General features: G+C 41.4%; 1 protein-coding gene across 2 annotated transcripts in view; it reads right to left on the minus strand.

Moving 5' to 3' along the window:
- The window catches only part of ATP6V1C1 (ATPase H+ transporting V1 subunit C1), a 35,707-nt gene extending 12,108 nt beyond the window's left edge, over nt 1–23,599 (minus strand). The window contains exons 1-6 of one of the 2 annotated variants that reach the window (XM_036436652.2): nt 23,394–23,599; nt 6,958–7,128; nt 5,903–5,970; nt 3,723–3,808; nt 2,421–2,515; nt 465–556 (exon numbers count right to left, since the gene is read on the minus strand). In XM_036436652.2, coding sequence (XP_036292545.1) covers nt 465–556; nt 2,421–2,515; nt 3,723–3,808; nt 5,903–5,970; nt 6,958–7,089 — 473 coding nt within the window. In that variant the 5' untranslated portion in view covers nt 7,090–7,128; nt 23,394–23,599. Of the gene's footprint in view, nt 1–464; nt 557–2,420; nt 2,516–3,722; nt 3,809–5,902; nt 5,971–6,957; nt 7,129–23,393 lie in introns of those variants that run through there. The other variant, XM_036436653.2, reaches the window with a different exon arrangement.
- Between the last annotated feature and the right edge of the window lie 284 nt (nt 23,600–23,883).

A 23,883-nucleotide genomic window follows, 5' to 3' on the forward strand; every position in this document is an offset into this window, starting at 1 on the left:
CTACACTTGTAGTAGTAGTCATGCTACAAGGAGATCAATCAAAAGAAGTGTATTCGATTTTAAGAAAACCTAATGTGTCAAACACCTAAACTTGGAAAACAAATAAAGAACGAATATTGGATTATAAAAGAATTCCTCTATAGAATTCTTTTAAGCAGATTGTGCAATTAAACTGTGATTTGATTTAAAACAATTAATTTTAGACATTTTTCTACTAAATGCATACACCAGAGTTGATTGCTTGTGCAGCACTCACATGTGTTATTTATGAAACAAGTGTAATAAATCAACCTCACATCTGTTTTGCCTAGACTCGATTAATACCCTTTTCTCCATGAAGTGAAAAAATGCCACTATGATTATAGAAACAGCTGGAACGTTACTAAACCCCAACCATATCTCATTCAGTGTATGCTAGAGTGCTTCTCTAATTCTTAATATTCACAAATACTTGATATGCTTACGCATTCTTTCGTTCCAAATTCTGAAGATTCCCTTTCAGGTTATTATATGCAGATGCTCGAGATTTCAGGTCATTGTCGATCTGAGTCACTCCCTTTAAAAATAAAATAGGCCCAGAGATGAAGAAGCATGGAACAGAGTGTCGAATCTCAGAGAGAGGGTGGGTGGGTAAGAAGTGACCAACCAAAGAACTTGTATGCATGTAGGCATAACCCATGGACACAGACAACAGCGTGTAAGGCCTAGGATAGGGGGTGGGGAGCAGGGATGCTTATAAGGGGTCAATGGGAGAAAAAAAGGGACACATGTAATACTTTCAACAATAAAGATTTAATAAAAAAATAAAAAATCAATAAAAAATAAAATAGGCAAGATTTTCCTAAATCCACCTCTACTAATACAATTAAAGTAGCTGTACTTAAACACCAACTTTAGAAAAATAACAATTAGTTCCTGATGTAAAAATATTCTATTTTAAAAGCACATCTTCACAAGGTCATGTTATAAAATAACCTATTTATTTTTAATAACCATGGTAATTTCCATATACATCTTTTCTACTAAAGTTAGTGTGTTAGTCCACATGTATTTTAATTATTTACTGTATTACTTCTTAAACCTAAATGGAATCCAGGTCACCAGGTTTAGAGATTACTAATTAAAAGACCTCGATTTATTCAGCTGAAGGATTAATTCCCAAAGGAACTAAATTGAAGTTTTACTGTTTACAACTCTATTATTACTATCATAACACAAAATGTTTTCTCAATGTAATCTGAATTGTAGTTGAATTTATTTAAAAATTATATAAAAGCTGATTTTTCAAAAAGATGACTAAAACTACTAATACTTTAGTGAGAAAAAGCAGAGCAGTAGACTTCACATTTGAGCACCTTGAGTCTGAGGCCTTTGACCACTTAGCAATCCTGACAGTATTTGAAAGACTAGTTTCAACTCAGCCCTACAGTTATTAGCTTTGTGTACTGGGTAAGTCCCTCTGAGCCTGTTTCCTCACCTATATAATATAGTATCAGGAAGAACACTAAATCCCTGATAAGGATTAAAAGAAAAAAAGGCTCATAGTAAGAACACCATTTTAAATTATCAAACTACTCATGTTCATTGAATTTTATGACTTTAGGTAAAATCTTTGATAATCTATTCAGTTACATTTAACTATAGAGCACACTATACAAATACAGTCATTGAGGGGTAAGAAAACTCTGTCCAAGTAGTTTAAACCATACTTTTCACTCTAGCCAGGTCATAAAAATGTTGACAAATAGCTCTTTGTCTATTGCCTCATTATAATTTCAGGTAAGACTTTTACATTTTTTTTCTCAAGTGCTTGGGCTTTGCAATATAAAAGGAGCTTTTAGCTCAGCGAGTTCATGGATGGGCTTCAGGTTCTGTGAACTCTCTGAAACTGTACGTAGACTCATGTGGTATGTGAGCATGGGTCCTTCTGGGTAGAGAAGCAATAATGACTGTCAGAAGGCGCCAGAGGACACATAAAGTTTAACGTCTAAACCAGTGCGGCACATAAACATACTTAAGTGACCATTGCCATCGACATGCCTCATAAATCCTTAATAGACTCCATTTTCCTGTTCTACAACACCCCAGTTACCCTTCAAATGTGTATAAGGAGTAACTACAGAATTTAAAAATTCTTTTCTTATTTTACCATTGTTGATGCAATATTTAAATGATCTATGTAAATAAGTAAATTACACAGCTTGGATACTCTACACATGAAAGTGCTATACTTATAAACATCTTTTTTTTTATTTTTATTTTTTTAGTGAAGTTGTAGTTAGAATAGCTCCTACATGTATCAATCACCTGTAATTAAGTTGCCTTGTCAAAATCTAGAATATTTCCATAGCTAAATGCTTATAAAATAAATGAAGCAACTATAAATCGATGTATCCTACCTGTGCCATTTTTTATCTTACCTTGGCAATTATTTCAGAAATATTTTTCAGAGACTGCTTAATGGGATATTTAGCCATGTCCCACTGAAATCTTGTTATATAAGTAACCAAGTCAACTGAAATAAGGAAATAAATTAATTACTGAGGAGAAGGAATAGAATTTTTTGTAGTCTGCTACACAGTAAACATCCAGATATTTGAAATTGGCATTTGGAAAATCAGTAAAGATATCTCATCATTTCTGAAATGTTCTGATTAAATAAATGTGGAACTATATTAATCAATTAATCAAAAATTTACCTTGCAATCTGATTGAATCTCTTATACTTACTCAAAAATTTTTCTTAAAATATATCTTTATTGATTTCTGAGAGGAAAGGAGACAGATAGGAACATCAATGATTAGAATCATTGATCAGCTGCCTCTTGCACACACTACACTGGGGATCGGGCCCACAACTTGGGCTTGTACCTTGACTAAGAATTGAACCCAAGAACCTGCAACCTATTGGTGCACAGGTTAACATTCAACCATTGAGTGACACTGGCCAGGCAAAATACTGCTCAAACCACACTGCTCCATAATGCTGCCTCAGCATCCCTTTTGTGTGGCCAAGTGGCCTGCAGGGGCCTGGAAATTACACTACCCTCTCCCTCAATAACAGCCCTAAATAACAGCCTCCAGAGTACAACTAAGTGTAAGTTCCTGATTAAACTCTCCCTCATCCCTCCTGCCCCGGGCCTTCCCCTGTGTACCCTTTAGATAAGGCCCTCTCCAAGTTACCAAGACCCTACTCTTTTTGGTCTCAATGGATCAATGAGGACTTGGCCCGGAAATCCCAAAGCACCCCACCCACAGGCCCTACTGAAGGCTGTGTCCTGACGCTCTGGCCTGTACCTGCCTTGATCTCTCCATGGGCCCTACCTTTTCCGGGACCTGTGAGTAATAAACGTCTCTATTTCACTCTCTCTTGAGGTCTTTTGTTGAACAGTGGCTCACCATCCCAAGACATCCTGGGCTCTACTTAACAAATGTTAATTTACAAAGTCACATGAGTGGCCTTATAGTAGGCAATACAGGAAAGAAGGAAAGGGAAGGGTCATTTTGTATTATAATGACATAAACTAAAGATCAGCCTAATTTAAAATAAAGCAAATGCTAAAGTGGCATTTCATAACAAAACAACAAAAGCAGTTCAAATGACAACGATGTCAAAGCCACCTTTATAAAGCCACTGCTTCACACAGCGAACTCTGGTTTGTTTAGTGGCTTAGTCATTCACTCTGTACAGGTCAACATCCAATCCTGAGACATGAGCTTACCTCCATTTGCCAGCAGGTTCTCCTGAACTTTATCTTTACTGTCCTCCAATACGTCAGCCATATATTGGGCCACTTTCTTAACCACCCTTGGGAGAAAAGAAAATCAACAAGAATTTTCAGGAGAGAGACCCAAATTCCATGCCATACAATGAACATATTACATAAAGACATGAAACTGACTGTATATGGTCCCATTAAACATATCTATATAATAAAAAACAAGTGGGTCCTAACTTCTTTAAGTAATGTTTTAAGAATAATATGGATCAAAATTTTGTTTTATGCAAAACTCAACTGAATAATCACAGAGTTTCAAAGAGACTACATGAAACATATTTATTAATCTGAAAAAGTAGCAAGAAACAGTCTGTAAATAGCCATCTATTATAAACTGAAAAACTGGGCAATGGATCTGCAAGGACCAAGGATAAGAGAGAAGGCAGAGAGCTAGTGAGCATTCACCAAATATATGCTTTCACTTAGGATGAAAGGGAGCTGGTAGGCAAGAGGATACCAGCAACAGTAATGATTCAGCAACATTTGCAAGAAGCAATCGTATAAAGAAACCTTAGTGCCAAAACTTCTGAGGTACCTAGATATCACCCTGTCAATTTCTTCATTTTATAAGAAAAGACCTTGAATTACAAAGAGAATAAGTGACTTAATCACAAAACCAGTTAGTGGCAGAATTGTGACTAGAAATGCAGTGTCTTGACTCTGCAGTCTGGTGTTCTTTCCCTTATCCAGTTGTGTCAGTAGGCCCTGGATTAAATTCAAAATTATACAAGACAAAATCACTAACTTCCCATGGCTTACAGTTGAATTGGAGAGCTACCAAAATACACAAATGACTAAATACAAAGCAATCTGTGGGGAGTGCCAGCTAAGATTACCAAGCTATAGACAGAGAAGCATAAAGGAAAAAGGAATCACTCCCAACTACTGTATTCAAGAAGCACATGGCTCCTGAAATGGGTAACGAATGATTATGAAAGAGTGACTAGACATGAAGAAAGTATACTCTTGCCACAGGGCATCACATGAGTCAAGAACAGGAGAGATAGAAAAGCAACAGGCAGTCAGAGAATGATGAGCAGTCCAGATTGCCTGGAATGTCATGCTGGGGACAAGGGGATGTTATGCTGGGAAGGTAGGCTGAGCCAGGCTGCAGACAGATAGCCGCTGATGTAAGACTTCAGAGTGAGGGATAACATGGTCAGAACAGGGCTCGGACAATCTGATGACTGTGTGTTCAATGGCAGGAAGGGTAAACTGGAAGACAAATTCAGAAACTCCTGCACAAGAACCAATAATAAGGACCAGAAGAATTGACAGAAGGGCTAAATTTGAATGAAAGTGGAACAATTTCAGAAAAAAAACATGCCATAAATCTTCAACATGTTTAACCTGAAATTTGTACATACACTTGGCTGTGTCTCCAAAATTCACCTATTCCTTCAAAGGAGACAAACTATTATTCCCCTATAAATTAACAGGAATCTTTTAAACAGAACCATTGCTATGAACATTCAAAAATGTGCATATGTTCATGGTTGATAAAAATATAGTAAGGTTGATTATGGTGATGGCTGCCTAACTCTGTGAATATACTAAGAATCAATGCATTATACATTTTAAATAGGTTCAATTCACATAGCATCACACTTTGAACAGATGTATTTTATTGTATAGAAATTATCTATATATATAAAAGCCTAAGCAGTCATTCGATCATTCTCTATGACATGCACTGGTCACCAGGGGGCAGATACTCAATGCACACGCATGGAAACATGGAACAGACTGATGAATCTCAGAGGGAAGGGGGGAGATGGGAGGGTGGGAAGAGATTAACCAAAAATCTTACATGCATACTAGAGGATGCACCGGTGTTGTCCCTCGGCTTGGCCTGCAGGGATAGGGCCGAAACCAGCAGTCCAACATCCCACAAAGGGTACTGGATTGCGAGAAGGTGCAGGTCAGGCCAAGGGACCCCAACAGTGCACAAATCCATGCACCAGGTCTCAAGTATCATCATAAAAATTGCAACAACAACAAAAAAAAGTCAACATTCCAAAAACCATTTCAATAAGCACAGTATCCATGAGATAATAAACCAAATGTCCAGTAGCCTGGTAACAGTGACTCTCATTTTGCTCTAGTCTATGCATGTACATTACCCTTCTACAAATGCATCCAGTTTAGCCAGTTCATCCGACAAACCAACCAAGACATCCAGTGTGCCAACCTAGAGGGGCAATAAAGCATTTTATTAGGTTTCTCTCTCTCTTTTTTTTTTTTACAAAATGGTACAACATCTTAATTTGAAGGGCCCACAAACTTAAGTTCTCCTTTTTTTATTTCATAATGTGCAAGTGTGGTTAAAAAATGTTTGCTAGACATTTCAAAACTATTACATGTACAAGATAATCCTCTAATGCAGGGGTATAACCACTGTTTAAGACATGGCAATTCTGCAAAGGCAGGCCTATGCCTCTGCTTGTCCTGCCCAGGGACGGTGGACAGACTGAAGCCAGGGTTTACAGTAGCACCTCTTAAGCACAGGTCCGTGACTGCAGTAATTAGAGAGTCTGTAACTGAATTTATATGCAAAACTGTGTGCGTAAACGAGCATGTTTTAGAGGAAATGTCTTTAGTCCAGTATATCAGTGTCTTGAAGGAATTTATACCTCCCAAAATATATATCAAATCTTTTCATAAGATTTCTCATTACAATTTAAATTACAATTTAGAAAAGCATAAATGTTTAGAAAAAACATTTTGTTTAGGTAGCTCACGTCTAAAATCTCAATTTTACTTATAATCTAAAATCTGAAGATTGGGCCGGGACCGGTTTGGCTCAATGGATAGAGCGTCGGCTTGGGGACTGAAGGGTCCCGGGTTCGATTCCGGTCAAGGGCATGTGCCTTGGTTGTGGGCACATCCCCAGTGGGGGGTGTGCAAGAGGCAGCTGATCGATGACTCTCATCGATGTTTCTAACTCTCTATCTCTCTCCCTTCCTCTCTGTACAAAATCAATAAAATATATTTAAAAAAATAATAAGATAAAATAAAATAAAATCTGAAGATTGGAAAGAACAAGAACAGGTTTTAAATTATGCCAATGGCTAGAGAAGGAACCTGGATACCTCATTTCTACCAAAGGGGAAGCAGAGACACAGTGTCCCTCCTTTCACGATGAACGCATACACTGTGCTGCAGAGTGCAGTTTTACCTTTAAGTCAGGAATGTTGAACTTTGAACTAACAGCAAGATTATTGTTCTTTGTAGTTGCCGCATGCAATTTCTCCCACGTTTGTTGACATGTTTTCTCCCCAGGAGCCGAAATAAGCCAGAATTCAGTCATGTTTGTTACCAGGTATTGTTTCCAAAATCAACAGAGACTCTGAAATACAAAGTAAAACAAAACAAGATTTAATATCGTTTGCTTCTAAAACATTTCAGAGTCACAGAATTAGTGATTAATATAACCTATTTCAAAACTAATCTACCACTGACATAGGATCGCAAAGTCAAAATTACTTACTTGGAAGTAAATCCACATAAATGGTAAAAGGTGATGTATTTGTCTACACTAATAAAACAGAAACATGCAAATTGACCATACCATCATGATGCCCACCAGCCAATCAGGAGTATGCAAATTAAACCAACAAAGATGGCGGGTTAATTTGCATACCCAGGCGTTAAGCAGCCAGGGGTGGGGCTGGACACTTGCATCGTTGCCATGGTGAAGATGCAGGTGTTGCACACCACCCCAGCCACTTGGGGCCTCTGGGCAGCGTGGGAAGGCAGAAAGGTGGCTCTGGGCCAGAGCGGAAAGGTGGCTCCAGTCAGAGCAACGGCGGAGCTGGCAGCCAGGGGAAGGAAGGCCCGATTTTGCATGAATCTTTGTGCATCAGGCCTCTAGTGATAATATAAAAGAGAAAATAAAGACCTAATACATTAAGTATCTAATTTTTAAAAAAAATTACAAAACATCCTTAAAGGGGAATTATTTAAGATAGACTACCCAAAATACCAACCACCAATAGTTACATTCCACTAAAGTCAGACAGTCAAATATTTTTAAGTTTCTCTTAAAACTTTTAAAGCATGAAATAAAAAAAACATGCTGCCCTAGCCAGTGTGGTTCATTTGGTTGGAGTGCTGTCCCGTGCTCTGAAAGGTGGTAGGTTTGATTTCCAGTCTGAGCACATACCCACGTTGCAAGTTCCATCCTCAGTTGGCGGACAGGAGGCAATTCATCCATGTTTCTCATACTGATGTTTCTCTCTCTCCCTCTCCTTTTCCCTCTCTCGCAAAACAATAAAAACATATCCTCAGATGAGGATTTAAAAAAAATTAGTTTAATATGCATAAATTGAATCAATGCAAATATAATTGTTACACCTGGCTCAGCAAATCCTACATGGTTAGCCAAATTGGGGTTAATTTTAATCCATATTCAACCTCAGGAATTCTCCTCAAATCCCTGGCATATACTTAGCTGCCATAAAACATTTATATATTTGCAAAAGAAAAAGAAAGAAAAATCTTGACAAGCAGCCCTACACTTAAAAATATGACCTTAGGGTTGGGGTGGAGGATACAACACTATTGGATCTGAGTGAGAAAGAGGAGGAGATCTCCTTTTTCAGCAGTTTCCAGTCCCATTAAGATACAACCACTGTTGTGGGCACATCCCCAGAAGGGAGTGTGCAGGAGGCAGCTGATAGATGTTCCTCTCTCATCGATGTTTCTAAATCTTTATCCCTGTCCCTTTCTCTCTGTTAAAAAAAAAAAAAATCTATAAAATAAGACACAATCAACCCTATTCTAGTCTTTCTTCCTCCCCCTTTTCCTTCCCCCCTCTCATACACACACACACACACACACACACACACACACACACAGGAAAAGTTTAGAGCCAAATGTTTTCAGGATCTAAGTAGAAAAGCACACAAACCAAAAGAAACTCATAAAAATGAAAATATAATAGTATCATTATTTCTACTTTAATATGCCCTCATTAGAACCACTTTTAGCTCTCTACTACCACTGCTGGTTTAACCTGTCCTGAAACTTGGACGCTATCTCAGATAGAAGATAACTATCTTTTACAAAGTTGTCTTGATAACAAAATCAGATAGTGAACTTTATAAAGAACTTGATAAATTTAAATGACCTTTAAAATGTAAATTATAGTTCATCATAATGAACTTTCATAATTTCAGAAGCCCATTACAATTAAAGTAACCCTACGTAGTCATTATGCAATTGAAAATGAACTTAACATAGATGCCATTCTATTTGTTTGGGTGTGTGTGTGTGTGTGTTGTGTTGTTTTTTTTAACTTCATCTTTCAGAGCATCTGCATTATACCAGGTACTGGCCTAAAGTTTTTATGCATTATTATCCCAGTCATCCCAACACCTCTATGAAATACATATCACCCTACCCACTTACAGATAAGAAAGTCAGAGAAGGTAAACTGGAGTTAAGTTTAGACAAGTCAAGAATTGTACTCTAAGATGTCTTTTCCAGCAGTACTGATAAAGCTGCATAAAAGGCTACAATCGAATGGCCAACAAACTAAACCCAGACTTGTTAGTGATGGCTAGACCAGACAGAGAACTTGGTCTGGCCAGAAAATGGTACAACTTAACTGGCTGTCCAAGGATGGGAGCCACTCAAAGCACCGGTTCCAAGGAGGCCATTCAGAGATAAGCTTCGATTTAAAACAAAAGCAAAACCAAAATCCTCACTAGCCTACATGAGAAGCTTCAAATGTTAAAATTCAAAGCTATTATTATATAAACACTAGAGGCCCAGTGCACGAGATTCATGCATGGGTGTGTGTGTGAGGGGAGGGGAGGGGAGGAGCAGGGGGTCCCTTAGCCTGGCCTGTGCCCTCTCCAGGCTGAGAGCCCTGGGGGGATGTCCCTTCACCTCCTCTGTAGCTAGCCTTGAGCTGGCTTTTGGCTGAGTGGGCCTCCTCCTCCCCCCCCCCCCCCCGTGGGAATGCCCTCACCACCAGGGGACAGCTCCTGCATTGAGTGTCTGCCCTCCTGGTGGTCAGTGCATGTCATAGCGGCCGGTCGTTCTGCTGTTCGGTTTATTTGCATGTTACCCTTTTATTATATAGGATGGGATAAGTCTACCCGTATTCTTTTTCAACCTGACCTTTTCACTTACCTGTTTTTAGAATGATTCATGGTGATTCATACAAATGTAATCATTAATTTTAAACACTATATGGTATTTTATAAGCAAACTAAAATTCATTATCCATTTTCCTCTGAAAGATTTATACTGTCTTACTTTCTGGCTATGATACACAAGTCTGCAGTGCACAACTCTGTACTGCATGTCTCTGTTTTTGCGAGTTTCTCCAGGACAGAGAGGAGTAAAACAGCTGAACTGAAGAATATGATAACGTGGTAGAATTTTCTCAAAAACGAAGGCTTGCTTTGACCAACAAAACACATGGAAGCCGCACTATTACAAGTTCAGGGCCCAGGCCACGAGAGACCTTGAAACTTCAACTTATGTTTACTGGGTGGCTGCCCTCAGACCACCATGGAAGGCGGCCAGTGTAGCGCACTGTGCGACAAGAGGCCACAGGGCAGAGGAACAGCACTGGGGCTGCCAACCAGCACAAACTGGCAAACACGTGAGCGAGGCCATCTTGAAGCTTTCGGCCCAGCCAGAGTCCCAGCGGAATGCAGGCCCACCAACGAGTACAGGTGAAACGAGCCGAAGAACCGGAGAGACCACCCACAGAGCCAGGAGAAGGAAGAAATCACTGTGCCAGGCACTACATTTTGGGGCGGTTTGTTATGTGTCATGAGATAATTGACAAAGACCAACGTCAATCCTATTGGGTATTGCCAAACTGTTCTCCAAAGCAATTACCAACATAAATTCCCATACAATGGTATACATTGTTCATAACTATATGCTTACAGAAAGCACAAAAGCATGCATAAAAGGGGCTTCTTTAGTTGTTTACATAAGACATTATTTCTTTAAAAAACATTTGGGGTAAATATGACAAAATGTAATATCTGTTAAAACTGGGTAGTGGGTGGGTACATGGCTGTCTATTAATCTAAAATATTTCAACTTTTCCTGTTTACTTGAAATATTTCACAATTAAATATTTTAAATGTTATAAGAATTTATGATAAATTAAATAGAATACTTAGCAAATTCCTAAAAAAAAAAAAAATACAAGTTTTGTGAAATTTCAAATGGAATAGACAGAGAATAGTTTAGTTACCAGATTAATCCTCCAAGCACAACTTTTCTGTGTGGTTTTTTTTAACTTTTTTGTTTTTTGTTTGTTTTTAGTATTTTTTTAAATCAATTTCGGGGTGGGAGAGAAATATCAATGATGAGAGAGAATCACTGATCAGCTGCCTCCTATACGTCCCCCACTGGGGATCGAGCCTGCAACCTGGGCATGTGCCCTGACCGGGAAAATCGTGACCTCCTGGTTCATAGGTCAACGCTCAACCACTGAGCCACGTCGGCTGGACCACCTTTCAGTTTTAACCCTAGCAGATGAGCTTTCTAAAATGTTAATACCCTCTTATAACCAAGTGTAATATATTGAACACAACCCTTCTTGATGTTTCAGGATTTTTTTAGGAAGTATTTTTGAGCCCTGGCCAGTGTTGGTCAGTGGGTTGGGCATCATTCCATGCACTGAGAGATTGCCAGTTCGATTTCTGGGCAGGGCACGTGCCTGGGTCGTGGGATCGATCTCCAGTAGGGGGCATGCTAATCAATGTTTCTTTTTTTCTCTCTATTCCCTCCCTCTAAGAAATTTTTTTAATTTAATTTAAAATGTAAATTCCTAGTGAAATGGTGTGGGTCTACCCCCTGCTTTCCTGTCATCCCTTTTCTCTACTGCAACACCCGGGCCACCTCACATAAGCTGCTCCAAAACTTGCTACCTTTTCACTTCCCTTTGTCCTCTTCGGCCTTGGTTATCACCTTACCTCTGGTCTCCTGGATCTTATATTTTTGCACTTCACCAATCTAGCTTTTTTAGCCCCAGCACCAATTACAGGACTACCTTGACCTTTTAAGTTCTCAGTTGAATTCAATACATCTTTAAATTTATTTTAATAATCCAGATCTTCTAAGTGATAGTAGTTTTGAAAATTGAGGTTTTTGTTGTAATTATTTATGTAAGTGATTCTGTTAAAGTCTAGTTGGTCACATATTTTTATACCTCCTTTCTCCCCCAAAATGGCAGGTGATAAAGTCAATTGTTAAGTTCCTCCTGATGATACTGTTAAATTATGTAAATTGCAGCTTCTTAAAAGACTGTAATAATATGAGCTACCACAGTAGATGTCACTATCATACCATTAAGAGTTCTAGAAAATCTTTTTCATCCAACAGGTTTCCAAAGGACTTTAAGAAATTAGAACCTCCTGGTTCACTTATTCTTATAATTGGTGTTCCTCTCTCTCCCTCTATGAAATCAATAAAAATATTTAAATTAAAAAAAAAAAAGAAATTAGAAAAAGGATCCCATTTTCTCATCTATAAATACCTGCTCTATCCTACTTCAACTGAGCTTTCATCAGGATCAAATATAATAAAATGATTATCAGGATGATTCTAAACAAAACTGGAGTCCAAAAATGTTTAGGAAAATTACAGGATGTTCTCTAGTTCCAACTGTTAACTGAAGCTTTCTCTAGCCTGTGTGGAGGTGAGGAGGCAAAGACCTCTTCCGTGCTCAATACTGTGTTATACACATTTCTCACTCAATATCTCAATTCTCATATCATCCCTATACACTAGACAGAAATACTCATTAGAGAGGTCAGTCATTTACCAAGGTCACACAACTAGCAAATGGAATGCAAATCTGGTCGTATTGCACTATTAAGACCATGTTATTTCCACTGTGTCACGCTAGGAGCAGAGAATGTTCCGCACCCAAGCCTACCTGAGCTCTCCTATTTGAGGAGTGATTGGCACATAGCCTTAACCCCTTTCACCTCATGTGTGATTCCAGGGCAGAGCAGCCTGCAGGCCCAGTGAATTCTGCTACTAGATAAAGGCATCTGGGCTTCCTTTCCCTTTTGTTCTCATTTCTAAAACAGTAGCATCTAACCTCCAAAACTACTCTATCACCTAGAATAATGATTCCTCCAATAGAAAAGCAAAAAAAAAATTTTAAATTAGAGATTCAAGGACAAACTTTGGAGTCTCACAGTTAAAACCCTGACTCTCACCCCTGTGTTGGTGGAATATTACAAATCTCCTCCCAGAGCTGTTGGAAGGAAGGAATAAAATGATGCATCTAGATCTTCACCTTTCCATGCAACCTCCCTTCCTGGGGGTGACTGAATGTGCTGCTGCCCCAACCCGTCCTAATTCCAAAGGCTGTTCCCAGTACTTCAGATGAAAATATATTGTTTACTTAATACCTTACAAATGTCACTATTATGCATTTATCACACTATTCTTCCTCCCTTTTAATAACACACTTTCCATTCCATCATACTGGGAAATCCAGAAGGGCCAAAATCATATCTTCCCTAAAGACCTGAATGCCAGCATACACAATAAAGACTTGTCTTATGAATAAATGAAGTGTAGTTATAACAGTGACTCTGAATTAATCAAAACATCTAATTAGGGAAAAAATAAGGACCAAGAAAAATATGTAATCATTTATTATTAGAGACTTTCAGAAAACAAGTCCTAATTTTAGTTTATAAATTAAAAATTGGTTAAGTCACAGATTACTAAGCCTTTGTCTTTTTTATTTTAAGGATGAATCCTTTATAATAAAAGGCTAATATGCAAATCGACTGAACAGCAGAATGACTGGTCACTATGTCATGCACTGACCACCAGGGGGCAGACACTCAATGCAGGAGCTGCCCCTGATGCGTCAGTGCGCTCCCACAGGGGAGCACCGCTCAGCCAGAAGCCGGGCTCTCAGCTTCTCCCATCTCTGTGGCAGCCCTAAGGATGTCCGACTGATGGACTCTCGGGGTGGGACTGCGAGAGGGTGCAGGCCAGGCTGAGGGACCCCCACCCCCACCCCGAGTGCATGAATCTCCTGCACCGGGCCTCTGGTCAAATATTAAAGAGAGGGCTGGAGGGGAAAAAACCTTACCTGTGCTTTAGCAAAGCCATGGCTTCAGTCCTTTTATCTCCTAGTCAAAGCAAACTATAGAAAGAGCCTGATGGGAAAGACAAGCTACTTAAATACCTAAGGGTAATGTAAGACCTGCCCATGAGGACCGCATCAGTGAGTCTTTTGCAAAATCCCTGTTTTCTCTGTCTTTTATCCTGTCATCTATGCAAGTCACATAAAAAATTCTTCTTGAAATTTCAGAACAATTTAAGCTCAGTTTCAGACAAGTTTTCGTTGCAGATGAATGTATTTGCTCTTTTTGGTAAGAAAATGAAATCCTTGTTGCTCAACACATTTACGATTTCCCTTCTCTCAGCTGCATGTAAACAGAGCGGAAACTGTTGGTGTCCACTGGTTATCATCTCACCAAGCACCTGGACTTCTGTTTTTATTCCTAATTATTTCCTTTTGTTTCAGCTCGTATTTTGGAAGACAGGAACAAATGCAGGCAAATCCTATTTAAACTGAAGAGAAAATTATTAAAAAGGTATACCAATTGAATGTTGGAGTTCCTCAGGACTCAGATCCAGGTCAAAGTCCCTCTGTTACATGTATGGATGGATGTGTGCATACAATTTCTCTCTCTACACTCAAGGCAATTTCACTCTTAGATGCTGAACAGTCTCCCAAATTTATATCTCCAGCCCAGGCCCCTCCACTGCTTCTAGAGCTGTACCTAGCAAGTCCCCACAACTGCTTACAGGATACCTTCCCTGGGGTGTCTCAAAAGCACCGAAAACCCAACATTTCTCATCAAACTCATAATCTCGCCCCCAAACCTGGTCAGACTCCAGTGTTTCCTGAGTCAGTCCAGACCAAGAAAGCAGACAATACTTACTGGGCACTTCCTGTCTACTGGCACAGGTCAAAACACTTTACATGTAGTAAGTCACTTAGTATTTTTACAGCAACCCTATCAGATGGATAGTAGTTGCAAATGAAGAAACCAAGGCACAGACCACATAATATGTATTCGTGTCATATGTCAAAGAACATATATGCTAAAGATAAACGTATTATATGCTCTATGTATCATAGCACCTACCCAAAGGACACCATTTATTAATGTCTCTTTCAAATAAACTGCCCATTAGGGTAAGTGGAAACAATGATAGATTTTGTTACTGTATCTGCAGTACCCGACACAAAAAGCTGGTATGTAGAACCTCAAAATGTGTATGCTGAATATTCCTGAATGAATAAATAATTGTAAGGGTTGAACGAGATAATAGAAAGTACCTGGCTTATAATTGTATCTTCACTTAAAAGTGTCAAAAATCAACGTTACTAAAATATAATTTATATACAATAAAATTACTCTTGTAAGAGTAGTTTCGTGAGTTACTGACAAACACACACATCTGTATAACCAGCTCTAAAACCAAATTTAAGAACATTTCTGTCATCCCAAAAGCTTCCCTCAGACCCAGTCCCACTCAGTCCCTACCCCATGCCAGCCCTGGGCAGAGGCTAATCTGCTTTGTGTCACACTATAGGTGACTTCTGTTCTGCCCGATCTAGAATATCATTGCACATTCGTAGAAGCATATGTTATGCACTCTTTTGTCTCTGGCTTCTTTTGTCCATGCTGAGTGTATCAGCAGTTCATTCTGTTTATTGCTTAGTATTCCATTACATAAATGTGCTAGTCTGCTTATCTATTCATCTGTTGATGGAAATTTGGGTTGTTACTGGTTTGGGGCCATTAACAACAGGGGTGCTATGAACATTCCTCTACAGAGTTTTTTATAAAAATATTTTTTCACTGCTTTCGGATAAACATCTTAAAGTGCAATTTCTGAGCTGACTGATTAGCATATATTTAACTTTGTAAAAAGCTGCCGAACTGTTTTCCAAAATAATTATAAAATTTTATATTCTATTAGCAAGGTATACAAGTTTTGGTTGTTCCATATGCTCACAAACTGAGTTCTGTGAAGTTTTCAATTCTGCTGTCTAATATATCAATATTTTATTTTATAACACAGAGTGGGGCAAAAGAAAGTTTACATCTGTGAGAACCTGAAACAGTTTATTATTGTATTATTATGTATTATTGTATTGTTCTCCATAGGAACAACTGTAAACCTCCTTTGCCCAACCCTGAATATGCTTTCTGAGCATAAGAAAAATGCACCTACCCCAAGGTCACAAGGGTTTATCCTGCTTAGACTTCATTGAGCTTCTTGAGTCTGTGTTTGTAGTTTTCACCAAATTTGGAAATATTTCATCCATTATTTTCTTCAAAATTTTTTCTGCTTCCCTTTCACTTCTTTTGAGATAGAAATTACATGTTAAACCGAAACCGGTTTGGCTCAGTGCATAGAGTGTCGGCCTGCAGACTGAAAGGTTCCGGGTTTGATTCCGGTCAAGGGCATTTACCTTGGTTGCAGGCACATCCCCAGTAGGGGGTGTGCAAGAGGCAGCTGATCGATGATTCTGTGTTGTGATTAAAAAGGGAGGACAGACAGCCCTAGCTGGTTTGGCTCAGTGGATAGAGCGTTGCCCGGTGAGCTGAAGGGTCCCAGTTTGATTCGGGTCAAGGGCATATGCCCAGGTTGTGCTGGATCACCAGTAGGTGGTGGGGGTGTGCAGGAGGCAGCAGATCAATGATTCTCTCTCATCATCAATGTTTCTATCTTTCTCTCCTCTCTTTCTCTGAAACCAATAAAAATATTTTTTTAAATAGAGGACAATTTCTGAAAGGTAGCTTGTCAATATTTAACGAGAGCCAAATTATGTGCACACATTTTAGCCAAGTTTTCCAACTTTAAGAAAACAAGGATATGTATAGGTATAAATATTAAATTACTTTTGAAAGATTATTAAATATTACCTCCTGGAAGTGGATTATAAATGCTTACAATCTTTCTGTATATTTCTATTTCTTAATTTTTAAATAAATTATATGTAAACAAACATAAAAAAACAAAACTTTTTAAAAAGTATCCTAACCTCACACTTGAAAACTGAAAAATTTAGAAACCACTCACAAAATGGCATGGCAACAAAGAACTCCAGTGATAACACCACAGAGAAGGGCAAAGCTGGTGAGCGGTAGCTCTCTGTCTGAAGCAGGAGATCGAAGCTGGGAAGAGCCGCCCTATCTCACCGGGAACTACAGCAGGGAAAACCCACAGGGAACTGCAGGGACACACTGTAAGGCCAGAGAACACTCACATTATGGAGACTTGGAATCCAATCATAGTTCTGCGTATCACTGTCCGCATAAATTTCATTTGTACAATGAGGGGACTGGATTATGACATCCAGGATCTTTTTCTGTTCCTTTATATCATGAATCTATACTGGTTGAGATTTAAAACTCTTTTTTGTCTCTATTTTCTTATTATGTCCCTCAGGTAATTCAGATGATCGGTCTGGTTTCAGAACCACTGTACTAAAACGGCCATTCCTGTGGTTATATAGTGATCAGTGAATGTTACAGGAGATATTATTTAATAAGATGGCTAAAAGTCATATCACCATTGCTAAGAATCACACGCTACTGGTAGGCCTGGAATACAGAAATGATTTTTGTGTTATGGGGCTTAGAAACTTTAAATATATCAACCGGCTTCTTGCGTGCCGTCTGTGGACGCTTACAAACTTTAAAAAAGCGAAAGCAATATGATATATGAAATGGAGTACAGGGCAAAATAAAAATCTGGTTAAACTCTTTTTAACCAGAAATGCACAATTTTATTTAATTTATGGAGGATGGAATACAGGCGATTTTAAATGGCAGAACATTTCTTGTAATTTCTGGGAAGGCCGGATAAATCGTAGGCATGGCGAAGGAGGGCACTGTACACTGATTACTGAAGTCATCATCGGAACCTTCAGAGTTCCCAGAGACTTGCTCTCTGCCTCGGGCAACTCAGCAGTGACCCAGAGAGCAAATAATGCCGTCCATGCCAGGGGGTTCCCACTGGTTACTTCCCCTTTTCACTGGTAACGGCCATCACTTACTGGCTATGTACACTACTGTATAATGAGCACTTTATTGTGTCAAGCACTTTTGTGCTTAATTCTTTCAAAAATGTTATCACCACCCCGACTTGCAAAGGAGAACAGTAAAGGAAATTACTTGCCCAAGGTCACACTGCTAGCAACTGCATACATTTTACATGCTAGTTTATTAAAATACTACTTTTAACTTCTATATCCTCAACATCTAGGAGACTCCTTGTCACTAACAAGCACTCAGGTATCTGTCCAATAAATAAATGATGGCACCATACATAGGGTTTTGCAACCAAATGGTACCTCTCTCCTCCAGGAGTTTAGAAATAAATATATGGGATCATTTTAGGTTTTCCCAATGTGAGGGTCACTATCAGCATTGAGTGGATAAGGGCTAAATAAGCGCCTGTCCAAATGCCAATAGCACCCACAGAAATACATTGAACTATAGGCTGATTCATAAAAATAAAAATCTTTCATGGCAAAGTCAATCCACCTGTTAATTAGCTTAATTTACAAGTAACTTCATATTCATTGATAGTTTCCTTAAAATACCTTAAAAGATACATCAGTCTCATTTTATATAAGACTTTTTTGCTTTTACCTGGCATTTTTGCTGTTGTTAATCCTCACCAGAGGATATTTTTCCATTGATTTTTAGAGAGTGAAAGGAAGAGGGAAGGAAGAAAAGGGAGGGGAGAGGGAGAAGGAAACAGGGAGAGGAAGAGAAACGTCAATGTGAGAGAGGCACATTGATTGGTTGATTGATTGCCTCCCACAGCCACCCCAACTGGGGCCCGGTACTGACCCTGCAGCCCAGTTACATGTTCTTGACCTGAATCAAACCCGAGATCCTTTTTGAGCAGACTGGTCTCTAACCACTGTTCAGGGCTATCTGACATTTTATTTTCAAACTAGAGGCCCAGTGCATGAATTCGTGCACCGGTGGGGGGTCCAGCCAGCCCGCCCCGACAGGGCCTGATCGGGGATGGGGGCAGCCAGGGCGGGAGACCTCGGTCGTTCCGGTTGTTCCAATTATTCTGGTCGTTCTGCCGGTCGGTTGCTTGGCTTTTATTATATAGAACTAGAGGCCTGGTGCACGAATTATAATTTCTGGGAAGACTGGATAAATTGGTAGGCATGGCGAAGGAGGGCACTGTACACCTATTACTGAAGCCATCATGGGAACCTTCAGAGTTCCTAGATACTGCCACTCTGCCACGGGCAACTCAGCAGTGACCCAGGGACCAAACAAAGCCTTCCATGCCAGGGGGTTCCCATAGTTTACCTCCCTTTTTCACTGGTAACGGCCATCACTTATTGAATATGTATAATAACAAAAACCAAGCATTTTGACATAATAAAATGCTTGGTCTACTTGCGGGATTGGGCCAAAAAACGGCTCTCCAACATCCCCCAAGGGGTCCCAGAATGTGAGATGGCGCAGGCTGAGGGACTCCACGGGTGCATGATAGGGACTGGGGAGGGACATGGGAGATTGACCAGCGAGGGGGCTCCAGGACATGCCCGGGCCATCTGATTCAATCCTGATCAGCCGGACCCCAGCAGCAGCTAACCTACTGGTTGGAGCGTCTGCCCCCGGGTGGTCAGTGCACATCATAGCGAGCAGGTGAGCGGCCTTAGCATACCATTAGCATATTACTCTTTGATTGGCTGAATGGCCAACTGGTCCAGCGGACACTTAGCATATTAGGCTTTTATTATATAGGATTGTATAGGATACACACGCCTCTCATTTTAAATATACAGCTGCTAATGTTCAACTTTATATTCTCTGTGGGAACTAAAGCAGCTCTCCTCCATTGCCCACCTGCCTCCTTTCAGCAGATTTGCACAACGATAAAGCATAAGAAGTAGATTTGCCACTAGAAAATCATTTTTGCTTCATTATCAAGAATACAGTTTAAAATTTCCAGTCCCAAGGTCAATAGGAAATTTTAAATTGCCCTGATTCATTGCCTGAGCTATCTTTCCAAGGGCATTATGCTAATGTTTCTACTATGTCTTAAAAGCATCATTAAAATGGAAATTTAATATTAATTAGTTTACAATTAAAATTGTATAAAAATCCACATCCAAAGGGTGAAAGAGATTTACTATTGCAGACAGATCAGAATATAGATAAGAACAAAATTTTTCTAGGAGACACTTAGTTACAAAACCATACTTGCCCCTAAACAGACTTAAGTTCGAAAGACTGTTTAGGGGCTGGTGGACTATAAGGAGAGCCTTTTGCAAAAGTTTACTCTGGTATTCCAAAGGATTATTTCACAAATTGGTGGTAAGGAGGGGGGGGTGAAGGGGGTCGGGGGGGATCAAAGAATGAGATTTCTGAAGCCAGAAGTATCTTTTTAGTTATAAAAATGAATGTATACGAGGCTCCTAATATGCCAAGAAACAAAAAAAGAGCATTTCCAGCACAGTTTTAAAAGCAGAATCACTCTACCCACCTAGCTTTCAGCATTTACTTTAGTCAGACCCCGAGTACCGAGTACCGTTTCTTTAGATTTCATCTAGGCTAGTCCCTGCAAGACATACGGAAAGAGAAAAAGATCTGGGAATTCTGAGACAACCCCTGAGGCCCAGTCTTCAGCACAATGTGAGACTTGCTTATTGACAAAATAACCCTGACTGACAACCTGAGCACTTTCAGCTAGCTGTTCGCTATCACCCCAACTGAACTGTAAACTGAATGGCGTTACTCAAGCTTACAGAAAACAGTCTGTAACCAGCTGCCAACCCCTTGGAGCTATCCTACCAGAAAAAGTTCACCCAAAGTTCCGAACCAAAGACTAACAGTGCAGTTCAAGAAACTCACCCTTCTCTCTAGCCGGTACTGTGGTAGGTACCGCGTAGGTAATCAGCAGGAACAATAATACACCAGCTACGGTGGAAGCTACGCTAGACTTGAACAAATCACTTATCTGTTTCTTAGTTCCAAAGTCCAAGATAGGTTCCTATGTGCACAATGAATAGCATTTTCATCTACTTCCCTCAAAGACCTGTGACAATAAACATGGAAGGAAACTGAGTCCTCCCCGTGACTGACTACTGTTCCACAGAAGATGTTCTGGAAGATAACCTTACCGAAGGATACATTTGGAAAGCCAAAGGAGTCGACCCCAAGACGATCCAGCACCACCCCCACCCCGGGTACTTCAGGGCTGCTTAGGGCCGTGGGCCGCAAACTTCGGCTCGCAAGCCTTTGGCCCCTTGAGTGTGGCTCTTTCACAAAAATACCACGGCCTGGGCGAGTCTATTTTGAAGAAGTGGCATTAGAAGAAGTTTAAGTTTTAAAAAATTGGCTCTCAAAAGTAATTTCAATCGTTTTGCTGTTGATACCTGGCTCTGTTGACTAATGAGTCTGCCGACCACTGGCTTAGGGGTAGTTATAACAACCCCTGGTGAAGGATGCAAACAGAATCACTCTTTCCCTTCCCCAAATCTCTAGCCCCTCTAAAAGTTTATATAATAATTGCCTTTTGGAAGAGATAAGGTGTCTTGCCTTCCAGACTTTCAAGATGCCTTTCACTTCCTGCAGGAACGTTTAAACTGCTTTGCCATCTCTTGGTGAAATTACAATGTCCTTCTGAGATGATCTCTCTTCGTTCACTTTTGCATCCTCCACATTCTCAACAAAATTTTCTTTTCAAACCCATGTCGACTCACTTCTCTGCCTATGATCTTCGCTGGCTTCCCTCTGCTTTTAGGAATAAAAGCCTTGCTGGGCTGACCCCCCGGCTTCCCTCACCTGCCTCCCTTACACAGCTCCATCCAGATTCAGCCATGCTAGTCCTCCTCCAACTTCTCAAAAGCTTTCTTCTTCCCCACACCTCAGGGCATTAACATGTGCTGTTCCCTCAGCCTGGAATGTTTCCACTTACACCTTAACATCCTTTTCAGTTCAAAAGTTATGGCCTTCTAAAAACGCCTTCTTTGAATCTTCTATAAAGGCTGTGTCCTTTATAAACTCTTACACATCACACTCTCTGTTATTCCTTCAAAGCAAGTTTAAGACTTGCATGGTTATTTATTAAAAGCATGCCCTGCTGAAACCGGTTTGGTTCAGTGGATAGAGCGTCGGCCTGTGGACTGAAAGGTCTCGGGTTCGATTCCGGTCAAGGGCATGTACCCTGGTTGCAGGCACATCCCCAGGAGGGAATGTGCAGGAGGCAGCGAATCAGTGTTTCTCTCTCATCAATGTTCCTAGCTCTCTATTCCTCTCCTCTCTGTAAAAAAATCAATAAAACATATTTAAAAAAAAAAAAAAAAAGCATGCCCTTTGCTTGACTGTAAGCCCTAGGAGAGAGACCCTGTGCGTTTTCTAAACCCTAGGACCAACACAGTGCCTGGTACACAGCTGAGTGTGTATTAGTTGAATGAATACGTAAGGAAATCATTGAAAAGTCTTCATTACCTGACCCCAACTTTACTTCCCATTTCCCTGCAATTCAAACCCACCACACCGGACTTTCGACCCTGCTAGAAGCACCTTTTCCCCCATCTTCAGGCCTTCAGATCCTGTTCAAATCCCATGGGCTTGCCAAGACCTAACTCCAGTTATCTTCTCTCCAGGATATTTCCTGGCGGTGCCAGTTCATTCATACGCCTGTCCCTGCTCCACAATTCCAAAACACTTAGCCTTCTTTTTTCTAATTACATATAATCTCCGAGTTCTTCCACGTGTCATGTCTGTGACTTATCTCCCCAACACGGTGCGAACTCCTCAGGCTGCCCCGTGCGCTGCCCGCTCCTCCACCCCCAGAGCACTAGGTCCTGAGCGCTCACTGACGTGTTTTCCCCCTGACATGCCCCCTTTTTCCTGGGAAGAGAGTGTGAGCTTCCCCTAACGCCTCAGGTGATTACAACTGGCTTCTGTGACTCTCCCGCGAGTTCCTTTTCGGGAGTCTCTTGCCTACCCTTCCCCCATTCTAATAAATGGTTGGAATTCTCTGGATCCTTGTTCTTCCCATGCCTACAAGGACCCTGAAGCTTGGTGAGGGGGCCCCTGCCTACAGGGAGGGGCTCCCAACCCCTTCAAACTGCCACACACACACACACACACACACCAAACACCCATCAGGCCCCTACACCCAGCGAAGGCTCTTTCGGTGGCTGTGACCTCACACACTCACCACCCCGGGTCCCCATCCGGGCCACTCACCTTCATCCCCCTCCATCAAGGGGGCGTGGATACACCGTGACACCCCCTCCCTCCTCCAAGGAAAAATATCCCACACCCGCAGTGTTCCTCCTTTTTGCCTCTGCCATTGAATTACCCCCTGGCGTCCTTTCTGTTTCCCTCCTTCCTCTTCCTCAGAGCCAGAACCTGGGCCCAAGATTACGAAGGACCGGTGTCGAGAAACCAGTCACAGCCACCCAAGCCAGCGCCAACGCCACAGCCCCGGGCCCCGCGCCCGTCCGCCCCCATCCATCGCAGCCGGCGACCGCAACGCCAGCTCTGGCCTGGCCCGGACGCCCACCCCGGGTGGCCATCGCTCACTGACCCAGGCAGGTGTCCAACGAGGAAGTGGCGGCAGGAACAGGTTGCGGAGGCGGGCAGCCTGGCAGATGTTACGGGCTCAGCGCTCCATCGCTCCTCCCAGACCGAAGCTAGGGCCTCACGGCTTCCAGGACCCCGGCGCCCGAGGAGCAAGTCACGTGCCGGCGGGAGCAGTCAGCTGACCGCGGCGCGCGCCGCCCCGCCTCCGCGCGCGCTACTGCGCAGCCGCAGCTCCTGCGGGGCTTCCGAGAGGGCGTGGCTAGGAGGGCCAGGAGGAGGCGGGGCTGGGAGGACCGGGAGGGGCGGGGCTAGGAGAGCTGGGAGCGGGGCTTGAGGACCGGGAGGGGCAGGGCTAGGAGAGCCGGGAGGGGCGGGGCTAGGAGAGCCGGGAGGGGCGGGGCTAGGAGAGCCGGGAGCAGGGCTGGCGAGCGCGCGGCCGGCCCAGCTCCGCGGGGGTGGACTCTCCAGCTCCGCCGGGTGCGGGCGGAGTCCCC

This window comes from Pipistrellus kuhlii, unplaced genomic scaffold (assembly GCF_014108245.1).
Source record: "Pipistrellus kuhlii isolate mPipKuh1 unplaced genomic scaffold, mPipKuh1.p scaffold_m20_p_14, whole genome shotgun sequence".
Classification (NCBI taxonomy): Eukaryota; Metazoa; Chordata; class Mammalia; order Chiroptera; family Vespertilionidae; genus Pipistrellus; species Pipistrellus kuhlii.